The sequence below is a fragment of the Neophocaena asiaeorientalis genome, unplaced genomic scaffold (assembly GCF_003031525.2).
Source record: "Neophocaena asiaeorientalis asiaeorientalis breed wild unplaced genomic scaffold, Neophocaena_asiaeorientalis_V1.1 scaffold218, whole genome shotgun sequence".
NCBI lineage: Eukaryota > Metazoa > Chordata > Mammalia > Artiodactyla > Phocoenidae > Neophocaena > Neophocaena asiaeorientalis.
Window position 1 is genome coordinate 13,009,017 of NW_020172818.1, and position 13,370 is coordinate 13,022,386.

The 13,370-nt window shown below is 36.4% G+C and overlaps 1 protein-coding gene across 9 annotated transcripts in view; it reads right to left on the minus strand.

Moving 5' to 3' along the window:
• Positions 1-13,370, minus strand: part of SLC9B2 (solute carrier family 9 member B2) — a 47,828-nt gene that overhangs the window by 25,604 nt on the left and 8,854 nt on the right. For 4 of the 9 annotated variants that reach the window (XM_024741757.1, XM_024741750.1, XM_024741752.1 and 1 more), the window contains exons 2-5: positions 12,783-12,914; positions 8,772-8,900; positions 7,934-8,111; positions 2,724-2,894 (exon numbers count right to left, since the gene is read on the minus strand). In XM_024741757.1, coding sequence (XP_024597525.1) covers positions 2,724-2,894; positions 7,934-8,111; positions 8,772-8,861 — 439 coding nt within the window. In that variant the 5' untranslated portion in view covers positions 8,862-8,900; positions 12,783-12,914. Of the gene's footprint in view, positions 1-2,723; positions 2,895-7,933; positions 8,112-8,771; positions 8,901-12,782; positions 12,953-13,370 lie in introns of all 9 variants that reach the window. The other 5 variants (XM_024741754.1, XM_024741756.1, XM_024741753.1 and 2 more) reach the window with 4 other exon arrangements.

The following is a 13,370-nucleotide window of genomic DNA, read 5'->3' on the forward strand; positions in this document are numbered from 1 at the left end:
CCAGTCCTAAATTAATTATAGCATATAACTACCTGGAATCAAAAAGAATAATAATCTAACAAGAACTCAAAAATATGTTAAGAGGGCTTTTTTTTGGAGTTTTAGGGGGGAAGGGAGCATTTTTTTGTTCCCCAAATGAATGTGAAAATTTCCCTGGGAATCAGTTTCCTTTGCCAATGGTCTGGATTGCTCTGGCCACCTGATATGGACTTGGCAGGCATCTTCTTGCCTCTGAGCCCCCGTTGGCCTCTCCCTCTCATGTAGGTTGTGGAGGAAAGAATACCTCCTTTGATATAGGACTATTCTTCTTTTTTTCTTAATTTGTATTATGGAAATTTTTTTCAATTATAATGTGCTTCAGAAAAACTTGGGAGTAGATGAAATAAGATTGGTCATGTATTGATAACTTTTGCATATTTAAAAAGATTTCCATAACACAAATTAAGAGAAAAAAGAATAATACCCCTCTATTAGGAAAGGTGTTCTTCTCCCCACAACGAAAGGAGAGGCCCATGTGGGCTCAGAGGCAAGAAGAGAATATCCAAATCAAAATCAGGTGGCCACATCAGCCCAGACCATGGGCAAAGGAAAGTGTTCCAGGGCAACTGTTTTCACATTTATTTTGGGAATAAAAAAAATTCTCCTTCATCCTCTATCTCTAGCAATTATTTCAATGAGCTTATGAAAATATAGAACAGGCAATCATCACACATATTCTGTCTTAACAAGTCTTTATGGATTCAGATAATGTTTCGGTTTTAGTTACTGGCCCTACTACAATAAAAAGTGGTAGACTTTTTTCTATCACAAGTGCAACACTACAAAAAGGGATGCTAAGATATATAACGTATGTGATCTTTCAGAATAATTTCAGTCACCCCAGGAGATTTCATGAGATCTCAAAGCCCAAGTCTGTACCATTTGGCAATGTGGTATACTTAGTTTGTTGTAATAATAGGCATAGAATGGAAAAAAAAAAGGATGAGGTATAAAGTGTATTTTCACGGAGCCTAGAACAGCAGTCTCAACTTAGGTTGCATATTAGAATCACTTGGGGAACTTTTAAAAATTCTGATGCCCAGGGCATATGCCACATCAATTAATTCAGAATCTCTGGGCATCAGCTTTTAAAAGCCTTCATGAGGTGATTCCTATGCACAACCATGTTTGAAAACTTATGATTAGCTTATTAAAAATGCAGAATCTCAGCCTCCACCCCCAGATCTGTTTAATTAGAATCTGCATTTTAACAAGGTCCCAAGGTCATTTTTCTGCATGATAAAGTTTGAGAAGCACTGATTTAGATGCATGAGTCAGCGAACATTTTCTGTCAAGGGTCAGATAAGAGATATTTTAGGCTTTGTGGGCCACAGGGTCTCTTTCACAACTTCTCAACCCTGTCATTGTAGTGTGAAAGCAGCCACAGACAATATGTGAATGAATGAGCATGGGTGTGTTCCAATAGTATCTTATTTACAAAAGAGGTGGATTGCCAATCCTTTATCACAGCATACAGGCATATTTAGAAACAACTCATTTTAACAATAATTCAATTCATAACTTTAGAGAACAAAAAGCACTCATGATAAATAATATGAATTAAGCAAAATAACTTTATTTTTACCTAAAATTGAAAAGTATATTGAGAAATAGTGCATGGTCAAATGTAAATAACTCTACTTCTTTTTATATTTAGCTTCAACTGCTGACCACAAATTCAAAAGCAAGTAATTTTGGTCTTTGTTAGCCAATATTAATTGTCCTCACTAACATAAAATAACAGGAAAAATTTTTACTCAGGAATTGTGTGCAAATATATATGTGTGAAAGATATGTGATTTTTAAATAAAACTTAGTGATTTATAAATCTGTTAGAAAAGGACACAAAATGCCTTTTGTGGTATAATGAAAGTGGTAAATTAAAATTTTGTAATATGGAATTCTTTGAAGAAACATTAAAGATATAATGTCCAGTGTTAAGACTAATTTTCATGTGTTTCATGTTTGGACAGTTCTCACGGCCTCTGGAAGAATATTTTTGGCTAAATTATTTTAATAAGCATGATAATACAATACAGCCAATGGTGTGCTGGTAAATGCTTAATAAGTAGCTGTCCAAAAAAGTGTGTGTGTATTTATATATTTACATATTTATTATAAATTTTACTGATATAAGGGATGTGCAGAATACAGTTTATAAATATGCAACAATCATCGCTGTAAATTCTATAGAGCCAATCGATTCTCATAGAACGCTTTCATTGTTTTTCATTGTTGAACTCCATATCCATAACCAACTATGGTTGCAGTTCAACAATGAATTGACAAAATCAGATTACAAATAAATGCTTGACTACTATCTGGCTTAGCAAAGAAGTCATTCACATTATGACGAGCGAGTACAGTGTCACCATGAATATCGGTTGATAATTTTGTTTATGTTAATGAGTAAGATGAAAATGAACCAATGAAAATGCAGGTTGGAACTTCACTTGTTTGTCAGTGATGTGAATGACTAACAATATAGTAAGCCCTGATTTGTAGCACTTGCTGAGTTCTGTCTTAAAGATGCTTCCACCATGGCTAATGTTAAGCTACCAACATGGTGTCAAAGAATGTGGATTTAGGAAGAGGGCATGAGAGGCACACCATTATATATTATTTCCATAATATGACTTAAATATGACTTACTCTGAAGTAAACAGGATGTGTTTAGCACTTACCCAGAAGGGGAGGCAGTGGAGGTAATGTAGGTAACTTTATGAGCCCCAAAAGTTTACCTCCAATGATAGCACAATAGAACAGGATTATAATTCCAAACAGGTTTCCTCCAGGAAGACATTCAGGGCCGGTAATTGACCAAACTACAGCCCACAGAAGAACCACCATGGTAACTGAAATAAACGAGGAAAACTAGTTTTTACCAAGGAGTGGTCATCTGCAGGTTTTAATATAATCTAAACATTAAAAAAAATGAAGACACATACAAATATTTATAATCATGTGTAAGTTTTAAAGAACATCAGTAATATAAAAAACTGGGTAATTTCCAAGCACCTTAAAAAGTAGGATATTACCACAGTGCCTTTGAATCCACCTGTGTGCCTTTTCTAATCCCATCGCCCATCTGCTTTCACACTGCCAGAAGAAACTACTATCTTGGATTTTTTTCTTTAACTATTCCCTTGTTTTTCCTTATAATTTTACCATAAATATTCATTAGTTAATAAAAAGAGAGTCACTATCTATATTGTCTTCACAGAAACATGAGAACACTTTAACAATCACACTCCAGTATTTTAGTTCTGCCTTGAATTAAGCATTATTGTTTATTGTTTAACTATTGCTTCTTTTCTATTGTCAGTTTGTTTAGAATTACCTACATACTTACCTTTTTCTTTCATCATCATTCATTATGGCATCTCAAACCTTTCATCTCGACAATTATTTTGTTGCCTGAAGTATTTCCTTTAGGAGAGGCATGTCTGTTAGGATGTGAAATGTTTCCCTGTTTGAAAACCTTGTGTTCTACAAAATCGTACATTGACAATAGAAAGGCACATGGAAAACAGAGAGTTGGGCAGACTGCTCACAACTCAAAACTTGTGACCAAAGCACTAACAGAAACAACAACGATCCTAATAAAAGTACCAGCACAGTTAAATCTCCACTAATATTTGTATCTCTCATAGTCAACCTCTTCTTTGCAGACTTCAACACTGGGACCACATTTACTATTTCAAGATGCAGAATCTTGAGAGCATTTGCTCTAAACAGAGAATAGTTCCATCAAATCCTATCCAGACTGTAGCCTTCTCCATCAATCAAATGGTTTGTTGTTGTTAATGTTTTGTTTTGTTTTTTAACTGAGGTAAGTGTTGGCAGCTTCTTCATCACATGTGGCTTCATGAGACAGCTTAATGTCGTGGAAAGTTTAAGTCTTTGACGTCCCTAAGAGAACAACTAACCGCCTCAAAAGAAGGTACTTACCCAGGGAGCTCAGCTTTTTAAAAGGCTTTATCTTTAAAGTTAGTAAGTCTTTATCTTTAGTTGTAATAAAGTATATACCTGATCTTTCTTGGGGGAAGGGTTCAATTCACTTTGTACTTATCTGCTATTGCTCGATGATGTTAAATATTAATATGCCAGGAAAAATTATGTACAAAAATGCAAACTCCATATTACACTGACACAGTTCCCTATTTACCATCGCATATAAACTAAATCATGGTACAGAAACACTCTGTAGCAGAGCATGCTATATTTCTCATGAAGATCTGCTGGGAGCAAATTTTTAGTTTTATTTATCTGGAATCATCTTTATTCTCATTCTTAAAAGATAGCTTATCTATGTATACAATTCTAAGTTGAGAGTTACTTTCCGTTCCTTGAAAATATTATTCCTTGGTTTTCTGTCTTTTGTGACTGTTTTGTAAGTCTAATTTCAGCTCTTTTAGGGAATTCTTTTTCTTTGGTTGGTTTTTTTTTTATACGTTTTATTTTGTTTTTTTTTTTTTTTTTGCGGTACGCGGGCCTCTCACTGTTGTGGCCTCTCCCGTTGCGGAGCACAGGCTCCGGACGCGCAGGCTCAGCGGCCATGGCTCACAGGACCAGCTGCTCCGCGGCATGTGGGATCTTCCCGGACCGGGGCACGAACCTGTGTCCCCTGCATCGGCAGGCGGACTCTCAACCACTGCGCTACCAGGGAAGCCCTCTTTGGTTGGTTTTAAGATCTTTCTTTTCCTTTGGCTTTCTGCAAATTCAGTATATGTTTAGGAATGGCTTCCTTTTGGTTTGCTTAGGAGTTATGCTTTTTATAAATTCTGTATTTCTTCTAATATTTTATCTCCCCCATTTTTCCTATTCTTTTTTTTTCCTGGAACTATGATTAAATAGTCACACTCTCCTCTCCGTGTTGCTAACCCTAGTTTCATATTTCCCATCTTTGTCTTTGTGTGTTGCATTGTACATAATCTCTTCAGATCTACTTGCTAGTTTACCAGCTTTCTTTCCACTTACTCTGTTGTCTATCTACTGTTTTAAATTTCAATTACTGTACTTCATTTTTCATCTCTAGAACTTCAGTTTGGTTCTTATTAAAATCTGTTCATTTTTATAAAGAGTTGTTTTGTACTCATACTTGCTATTTCCTCTTTAGGTTTTTACAGATATCAAAAATATTTTATATTCTATTTTCTGATAATGAAAATGTTGAGCTGTTTCCTTGTGCATTTATTTATGATTTTTTGTTTGTTTTCTTGCAACAGTGGGCTCTTCCTTGCAACTGTATCTCTGGGAATTGCTGGAGCCTTAGGTTGAGTCTGAGTTTTTCCAGATAGGATCTGAATTTGCTTCTACCATGTGTTTAGATGCTTACAAATTGGGACCACTTTTAGATATATTTTCAGTTTGAGTTATTTTTCTATGAATTTGGAGCACAAATCAGAATGAAGTTACCCATTTTTAGTGGAGACTCTCCCCTCCTCCAGCCAGCACCACAGTTTAGACAGACAGGTTTAGTTACTGGGCCCCTCTGCAGGGCAGGTTTACCTCAAATCCACCATCACATTGGGTTCCAACTTTGTGTGGGTGAGGGAGAATGACTTCTCCTATGATACTTCTCCCAACCTGGGCGGCTCTAGCAAAGCCTCCTATACTCTCACGGTTCTCAGAATAAATCTCAAGTTCACTGGTATTTTGCAGAAGCCTCTGGAGAGAAGGCCAGCTTGAGTGTTTATTTCTCTCTCCTACTTATACTTTGTTTTTGGTGTCCGATGACTTCCTGTTTTCTTGACAGATAAAAGGTATATTTAAAAAGCCTTAAACTATTTTCAGATGTTTTCACTGGCATAAGTGAAAGGATTATTCATTGAGTCTCCTCTACATATTGCTAGAGATCACGTCCAATGTCCCATTTTTTAAATCCTTACAGAATTGTTCCAGATTTTCTAGGCTTATGACGCTATTACAACAAAATAACAAAGGGGCCTTCAGTATTTCCCAATTGGCTATCAGGGCTGAAATTTGTAACAGGGGCTGAAATATAATGGGAAATCAGGAATTGCCAGCTACTAACTTGCATCTTATCACAGCATAAACCTAGTTTGATACTAATTCAGAAAGGTAGAATTAAGGCTTTACAACATTACTTTTTTTTAAAAATTGTACTTATTTTTTTTATACAGCAGGTATCTATTTTATACATTTTAGTGTATATGTGCCAATCCCAATCTCCCAGTTCATCCCACCACCACCCCACCCCTGCCACTTTCCCCCCTTGGTGCCCATACGTTTACACTACTTTTTAAAAAAAAAACCCTAACTTCGCTTTTCCCTCCTCATACTCAAAATGAAATTCTGAATACATAGTGAGTGTACATGTATAAGGTTTCTCTAAATCATGTTTAATTCAATTAATAATTTATTTCTTATCTACAATTTTGAAAAATAATATTTTCACATGTAAGATTTACTTCTTAAGAAGAATACTTTGCATGATGAAGGGTCACAGGAAGGAGTACAGGGAGAAAAAGCAGTCTTGTAAGCCTCAGAAACGGAAGTATAAGAAAACAAGTGAGAGGTGTTTATGTACCGTGAGTCCCCATTTCTCAGGCAGCTTTAAGGACAATGATTTTAGAATTTTATAAAACTAGTCTCCAAATCACATCATTCTTTTATACCCCTTTCCTTAATGCAATCCATATCCATTGTAGTGTACATGTTTTAACTAGAAGTGTGCCATAACTTGAACGGTGAAAGTTTAAAAAAAATAAAAAGAACTAGTTGCCTTCTCAACTAGTGTATGTTCCGGAACCTGGTTTTCTCTATATGTTTTAAGTAAAGTTTGAGACTTTTTTCTCATGCTGGTTTAGAAACTTACCTAATTTCATTAAAAACATATTTAGAGCCTGAAGTACAATATAACGTATCATACTTGGCTTCCATTGTCCCAGTGGCGAATGATAAAAATGTTTTTCAGAGCTCACAAATGAAGTATATGTATAAAGAAGTGAGCCTGATTTTTCAGTAAATATAACTTCTAGATCAAACATGTTACATTCTTCAACATATTTACTGGGGGAAGCCATATATTTAATGATGCTGTCATTCCTCAACACAACTTTTGAAACTGTCTTTAAATTTGCCTTTATAGAGAAGTTTCAACCCCATTCTCCTTTTTCTTACTATATTACACATCCTCCAATATACATGCAGTATACATGCACACAACTTCCTTTTTGAACAAAAACAATATTACTGAAATTGAACGTCCATTTATTCATCAAATTGATATCAGAATAATGTTGGGATGCCTCCAAAGACCAAATCCATTCCTAAAAGACAAACATCTCCCAACCCTAACACATCAAAATAGTGCAGAGATGAATTCCCCCTCCTTAACCCCCCAATTTTAAGTAATAGCAGCAATAAGTTGAATTGGAAACCAGGGTCTTTACTTACAAAATGATGGATTTGTTTGGAAGTATAAATTGAGCTGTGTTTGCTCAAACGTTAGTGGCATGACTTAACAGTAATAACAACCAACATTTATTTGGTGCTTTTCTGTTTATAAGTAATTTCTCAGTCATTTTTCTCATTGGAGGCCTAACATAATCCTGTGAAATTACTCAGATACAGAAAAGGAAAATGCCCTTGACCTCTGCTCTCTCCCTCTTTCTGCTAGCGGGAATGGTGGTGACAACACTGCTCTTGGTAGCCCTGTGTTGAAAATGGTGGAGCCCTGTCAGCCTGGGACCCTGAATGACTATGGAGCAGAGCTACATACCGTTATGAATTGTTCACCTTGTAGTTTTTATGTGAGAGAGAAGTAAACGTCTTTGTGTCCTTTAAACCATATTACTTTGGAGTCTCTCATTATAACAACTTCATCTTTTACCCTCTTGTTCTGAATTCATCCTTATCATTTACATACCATTTGTTATTACTCTATCCAGTAAACCACGTGGAGGGCAAGCAAATGTCTGTCTTAGTCTTTGCAAGTGATTTGGTTCAGCTGGTGTTTCTTGCATTTTTTCATTGCTATTCAGTAGGTTACTTCCTTCTGTTGGTTCATTTCCATCTATACCTCTGGGGTTCATAACTGTTTCCTCCTGTGTTTAGAGCAATTAAAAAATCCTTAAAACTATATATTTGCTGTACATTTTTATAGTTACTGAGCCATCACATCACAAATCAAATTTCTGTTGCTAGAATCAAGGCTAACACTTTACAGAGGAAAAGCACAGCTTTATTACTAGCTAATTGGAGAATGCTTAGAATAAGAACAAACTATGTGAGGAGTATTTACCATTGAGTCACTGTTTGTAGTATTACAAATGCTTGAGTCACATAAAATCTCATTATGATTTTCAATACTGGGCTTAAAAATGAGCCTATTTAAAATATGATTCAAGGCCATAGTTGGTAAATATGTCAGAGTGATTCAGAAAGAGATAATCATCTGTGGTGAAAACAAATTTACATTCATTCATTTACTTTAATTTAAGCAATGAAGAGGGAAGAAACCAGAATCATTCTAGGGCTTAGGCTGGGAACACAAAGCACTTCACAGGCTCTCCATGTAGGGCCAGCTGCTAATGACTATCTAGGAAAACTGGCAGTCACACCTCCTACACCAGTTTGGGGATTTAAGAATGGGGAGAATTGTTAATTGAGTGATAGAGAATGAAGAGAACACAATTCTGTCATAGATTTGGAAATGTAGTCCCCTCCTTAAGGAAATGGTTGGGATGTTCTACATTTGATCATACCTGTTGTACTTGACACGTGGAGGCTGTGTGATTCACCTCTGTGGATGGTTCTGAATCTTCATGCTTAATTGTTTTATCTTGATTCTCCATGATTTATAATTAAGAATATGATAGAGGGATGAACAGGATCTGTTTTGAAGGAGAAAGAGTATAGATATAGAACAGCAATTTGAGATTTAAATGAATGAACTGTACTTATTTTTCCCCTTAGTGGCTAAAATATTTTAAATTAGACTGTTCTTAACTTTCAATTACTAATCTTTTCTTTGATTACAATATATAATCCTAATTCTTACCTTTTTACCTTTCTTGAAAAAGCCCTCGTTTACCATATTTTTATATGATTTCCTTCCCACCCTGTTTTCTGAGTTATATTGCAAATAATCCCAGCAATATTACTGTTAAATTGTCCTCTCTAATGGGTCAAATTGAAGCAGGAAAGCTCCAGGTAATTTTCCAATGTTGATATGAGGAAATGAGTCACCAAAGAGAAATCTACGGATTCCATCATATTCAGAGAAACCAGAGTCACTAATTCCTGTCTAGTTCTTATTTCAAAATTGAAATTAAAAAAAATACAACAACAATGATGGAGCAGCCACAATGTCTTAGACACTGTGATAAGTGCTGTGACAGACTCTTGGTAGTCACTGTGGGTAATTCAAAGATTACCAAAGCACATCCTTTGTTCTCTACAGACTTACAGTACACCAAGAAAAATAAATTTGTATGAGGTAACTAAAAAACCTGTAGGGCAGACTTGTAGGTTGCCTTCATAAGCACCCACTTCAATCTCTTCTCCCTTGGCTTCCCATGCTATATGGGCTGAAAAGCCAAATATTCCAATTCCTAGCTACTTCTGCAGCTACAGGTGGCCATGTGTCATAGTTCTATGTAATGAGATATAAGTGGGAGTCCCTGGGGAGGGCTTTCATTCCCAAACAATAAGGCAAGACCTTTCAAGGATCATACTGTTTACTCTTTGCCCTCTCATGTTTCTTTCTCCTTCCTAGATTGTAGATATACCTCCTGGAGGGCCAACAGTCATCTTTTAACCATGAAAATAAAACCCCTATACAAGGACAGTAGACAAGAAAGGAGGAGGAGCTGGTTCCTTGATGACACCATGAGTTGCTGCGTCAGTCTTGGACTGCCAAGCTTTGGAGTAATTGTATAAACCACTATTACCAAGTTTTCTTTTTATTAGTAACCAAACTTATTCCTAATGCAACAAGTACGATGAGTATTATGATAGAGGTACAAACTATAAGCACTGTCAGAACCAAAGAGAAAATTATATGAGAGAAGGGAAAATCTAATTCAATACACACTTTTTTTTTTTTTTTTTTTTTTTTTTACCTGTTGCGGAGCACAGGCTCCGGACGCTCTGGCTCAGTGGCCATGGCTCACGGGTCCAGCCGCTCCACGGCATGTGGGATCTTCCCGGACCGGGGCATGAACTCGTGTCCCCTGCATCGGCAGGCGGACTCTCAACCACTGCGCCACCAGGGAAGCCCATCAATACACATTTGAGTGCCTAATATGTGCCAGGCACTATGCTAGACCATAAAGACAGGGATAAATTAGCTAGGACCCCTGCCTCAAGGCATCATTTTCTGTTTAACAAAATGCCAAGATGCTTGCATTTAAAATTTCAATGAAAATGATACCCTTTCCACCACCATCATCATTTTTCTTCCTTGCAGAATACAATGTTGGCCAGAGTGGCATCTCAAAAAGCCTTCAGTTTGATTTTTATTATATATTATATAAAATAAATATAAGTATATAGAATGATACATTACATATGTGTATGTGTTTATGTATATATATACATAGTTTTTAAATTTTAAATACTTCAAACTTTAGACTCATGAGAAAGAATGCCATTTTGACTGGAAAATGCTGGGTTCAGAGAACCCTTGTCTTAAAGGCATCGAGGCATGAAAGCCAGTGCGGTGCAAGGGAAAACTCTGTTAGAGCCTGTGGTGGGAGGCTATGGATAATGAGAGACAAGGCTGGAGAGTTTGGACATTGTATCCCAAACCATGGCACTTGGCCTTCACCCTCTGTAGAGACTGACCCCCTAATATAGTAGGTGACAAAGTCTATTGGCTCTGGATTTGGACAAACCTGGGCCTAAAGTCCAGCTCCATCATATACCAAATTTCTTAGGTTGTTTGTAAGTAATTCTCCATCTGTACAATGGAGACAAGAGTAGGTCCAACCATGGATATGGTAGGCATTCACTAGTGTTGGTTATTAGCCACTCGTATTCCTCCTCCCTAATTATCATAAATCTCTGAGATTCTTTTTGCTTTTCCTCTTAAAGCAGGACAAGGTCTCCCCAGTCTTGAAGAATTTACTACATAATTCCATTCATTTTCTTTGATCATGATTTTAACCTCTTTCTTTCAAGGCAAACTTCTTGATTAGGGGACGTAACACTACTGTCTAAAATGAATTTGAGAATTCATTTTATTAATGTTATTCTAGTCCTTTTTAACATAAAAAATCAAAATTGGGCATGTTGCACAATATATGCTATTTTCGAGAATTCATATAGTTTTGTGTTTAAAAAAATGTCCCTATTCTCCCATAGTCTCCCCCATGGATACCAAAGTACTGTTTGAGATCAGAGAAGTATTGCAGAGAGAAAAGGTAAAATAAAATACCAGTATTTTAATAAGTCCAGTAAAACAACTTACAACTGGTCAGCTCTGTTTGTTTATACTCTGCTATGTTTCCATTTCCAAAAGAATACTTAAACCACCAGTCTCATTTCAAAACCCAACTTAAATTTAGAAAAATCACAAAAATGTAACTTAAAGCAACCATGTTCATGGCATTTATTGTTCATAGTCACTGGGTCTTGAAATTTACAATATTTACAAATTTACAATAGTATATCCGCCATTAAGAAAGCAGAAGAAGGTAAAGAAATCAGAAAATATGGAAAAATGAGCTTTTTAAGGACCGTAAGAAAAATCATGAAGTCCATTAAAAAGTAGAAAGTTTAGGGCTTCCCTGGTGGCGCAGTGGTTGAGAGTCCGCCTGCCGATACAGGGGACACGAGTTCGTGCCCTGGTCTGGGAGGATCCCACGTGCCGCGGAGCGGCTGGGCCCGTGAGCTATGGCCGCTGAGCCTGCGCGTCCGGAGCTTGTGTTCCGCAACGGGAGAGGCCACAACAACGAAAGGCCCGCGTACCGCAAAAAAAAAAAAAAAAAAAAAAGTAGAAAGTTTATACTCCTTATTCATAGAGAGGCTCTCAAGTTCTCAGAGTGCATTAACTCTTATTTTGAAAACAATTCTAATGATTTTGCTCATCTGACTTCCAAACCCTCTTATGATGTTATACATTAAAATGTAGGAAGAGATTGTGATAGAGACAAATTGAGAGCAGCGTGAGTGACAGCTGACAATGAAAGAGATGGAAAAGATTGCAATCTAATGCTACAGAATGTGGGAATAAATGTCTTTTTCATAGGGGATATTTATAGTTTTGGCCAGCCAAGCATGCTTCTCCCCCTTTTTTTTGGTGACAGCACACTAATTTTCTTTTGTGGAATCCATGCCTCCTCTATTCCCCATACATATGGCTCATGTGAGACTCTTATCCTTCCCTCTCTAATCCCCATGCTCCACCAATGCTCCAGTGATGAGAACACACTTGGCCAGCGAGGGAACTCCTTCCCTGGTCACCTTGACCAGTTCAGGCATGAGCATGTGACCCACAGTTGGCCAATGAGAGTCAGGTTTAGGGTGTTTACTGGAACCATTAAGAAAGAGTTTTCCTTCTGTCGGGGTTGCTAAGCCCAGACTTGCTGTTGACAATCATTGTAACATACAAGAAAAGCCTTCTAAAGAATGAGGTAACTAATCACAGAACAAAGCAGAGTCTTAGTATGGAAAGACAGAAAGAGAAAGCTCTAAATTAATAATCAATAATAAAAAAATAATAAAAAGCAATAATAAATAATAAAAAGCAATAATAAAAGCATTGCTCGTACCGCTGAAAGCAGCTCCTTTTCAGTTAGGTGAGCCAATACATTTCTTACCGGTTTGAGTTGGGTTTCTGTCACTTGCCACCAAATAAATCCTTAGTAAGAATTTTCATACCTGAATTGGCCTTGAAGGAGCCCCTGTATAATAACAGATGTTTAGAAGGGTGATTCTACATCTTTAAGAAAATGAAAAGAAAAAAATTAAGTGGAAATATTTTGTTTTAAACGGCATTAAAATATACAGTACAGTTTAGAGCTTTTCTTTTTTTTTTTTCTCTAGAATTTGTTTATTTATATATGCATCAAAATGTGAACTCAAAAACTATACTCCTTAACAAGATCACTTTAATTCTTTTCAAGTTGCCTGGATGGTTCGTAAATATTCAAACCTAGCATTCTGTGTTGGCAAATTTTTAGAGCTTTTCTTTTTTTTTTTCTCTAGAATTTGTTTATTTATATATGCATCAAAATGTGAACTCAAAAACTATACTCCTTAACAAGATCACTTTAATTCTTTTCAAGTTGCCTGGATGGTTCATAAATATTCAAACCTAGCATTCTGTGTTGGCAAATTTTTAGAGCTTTTCTTTAAAG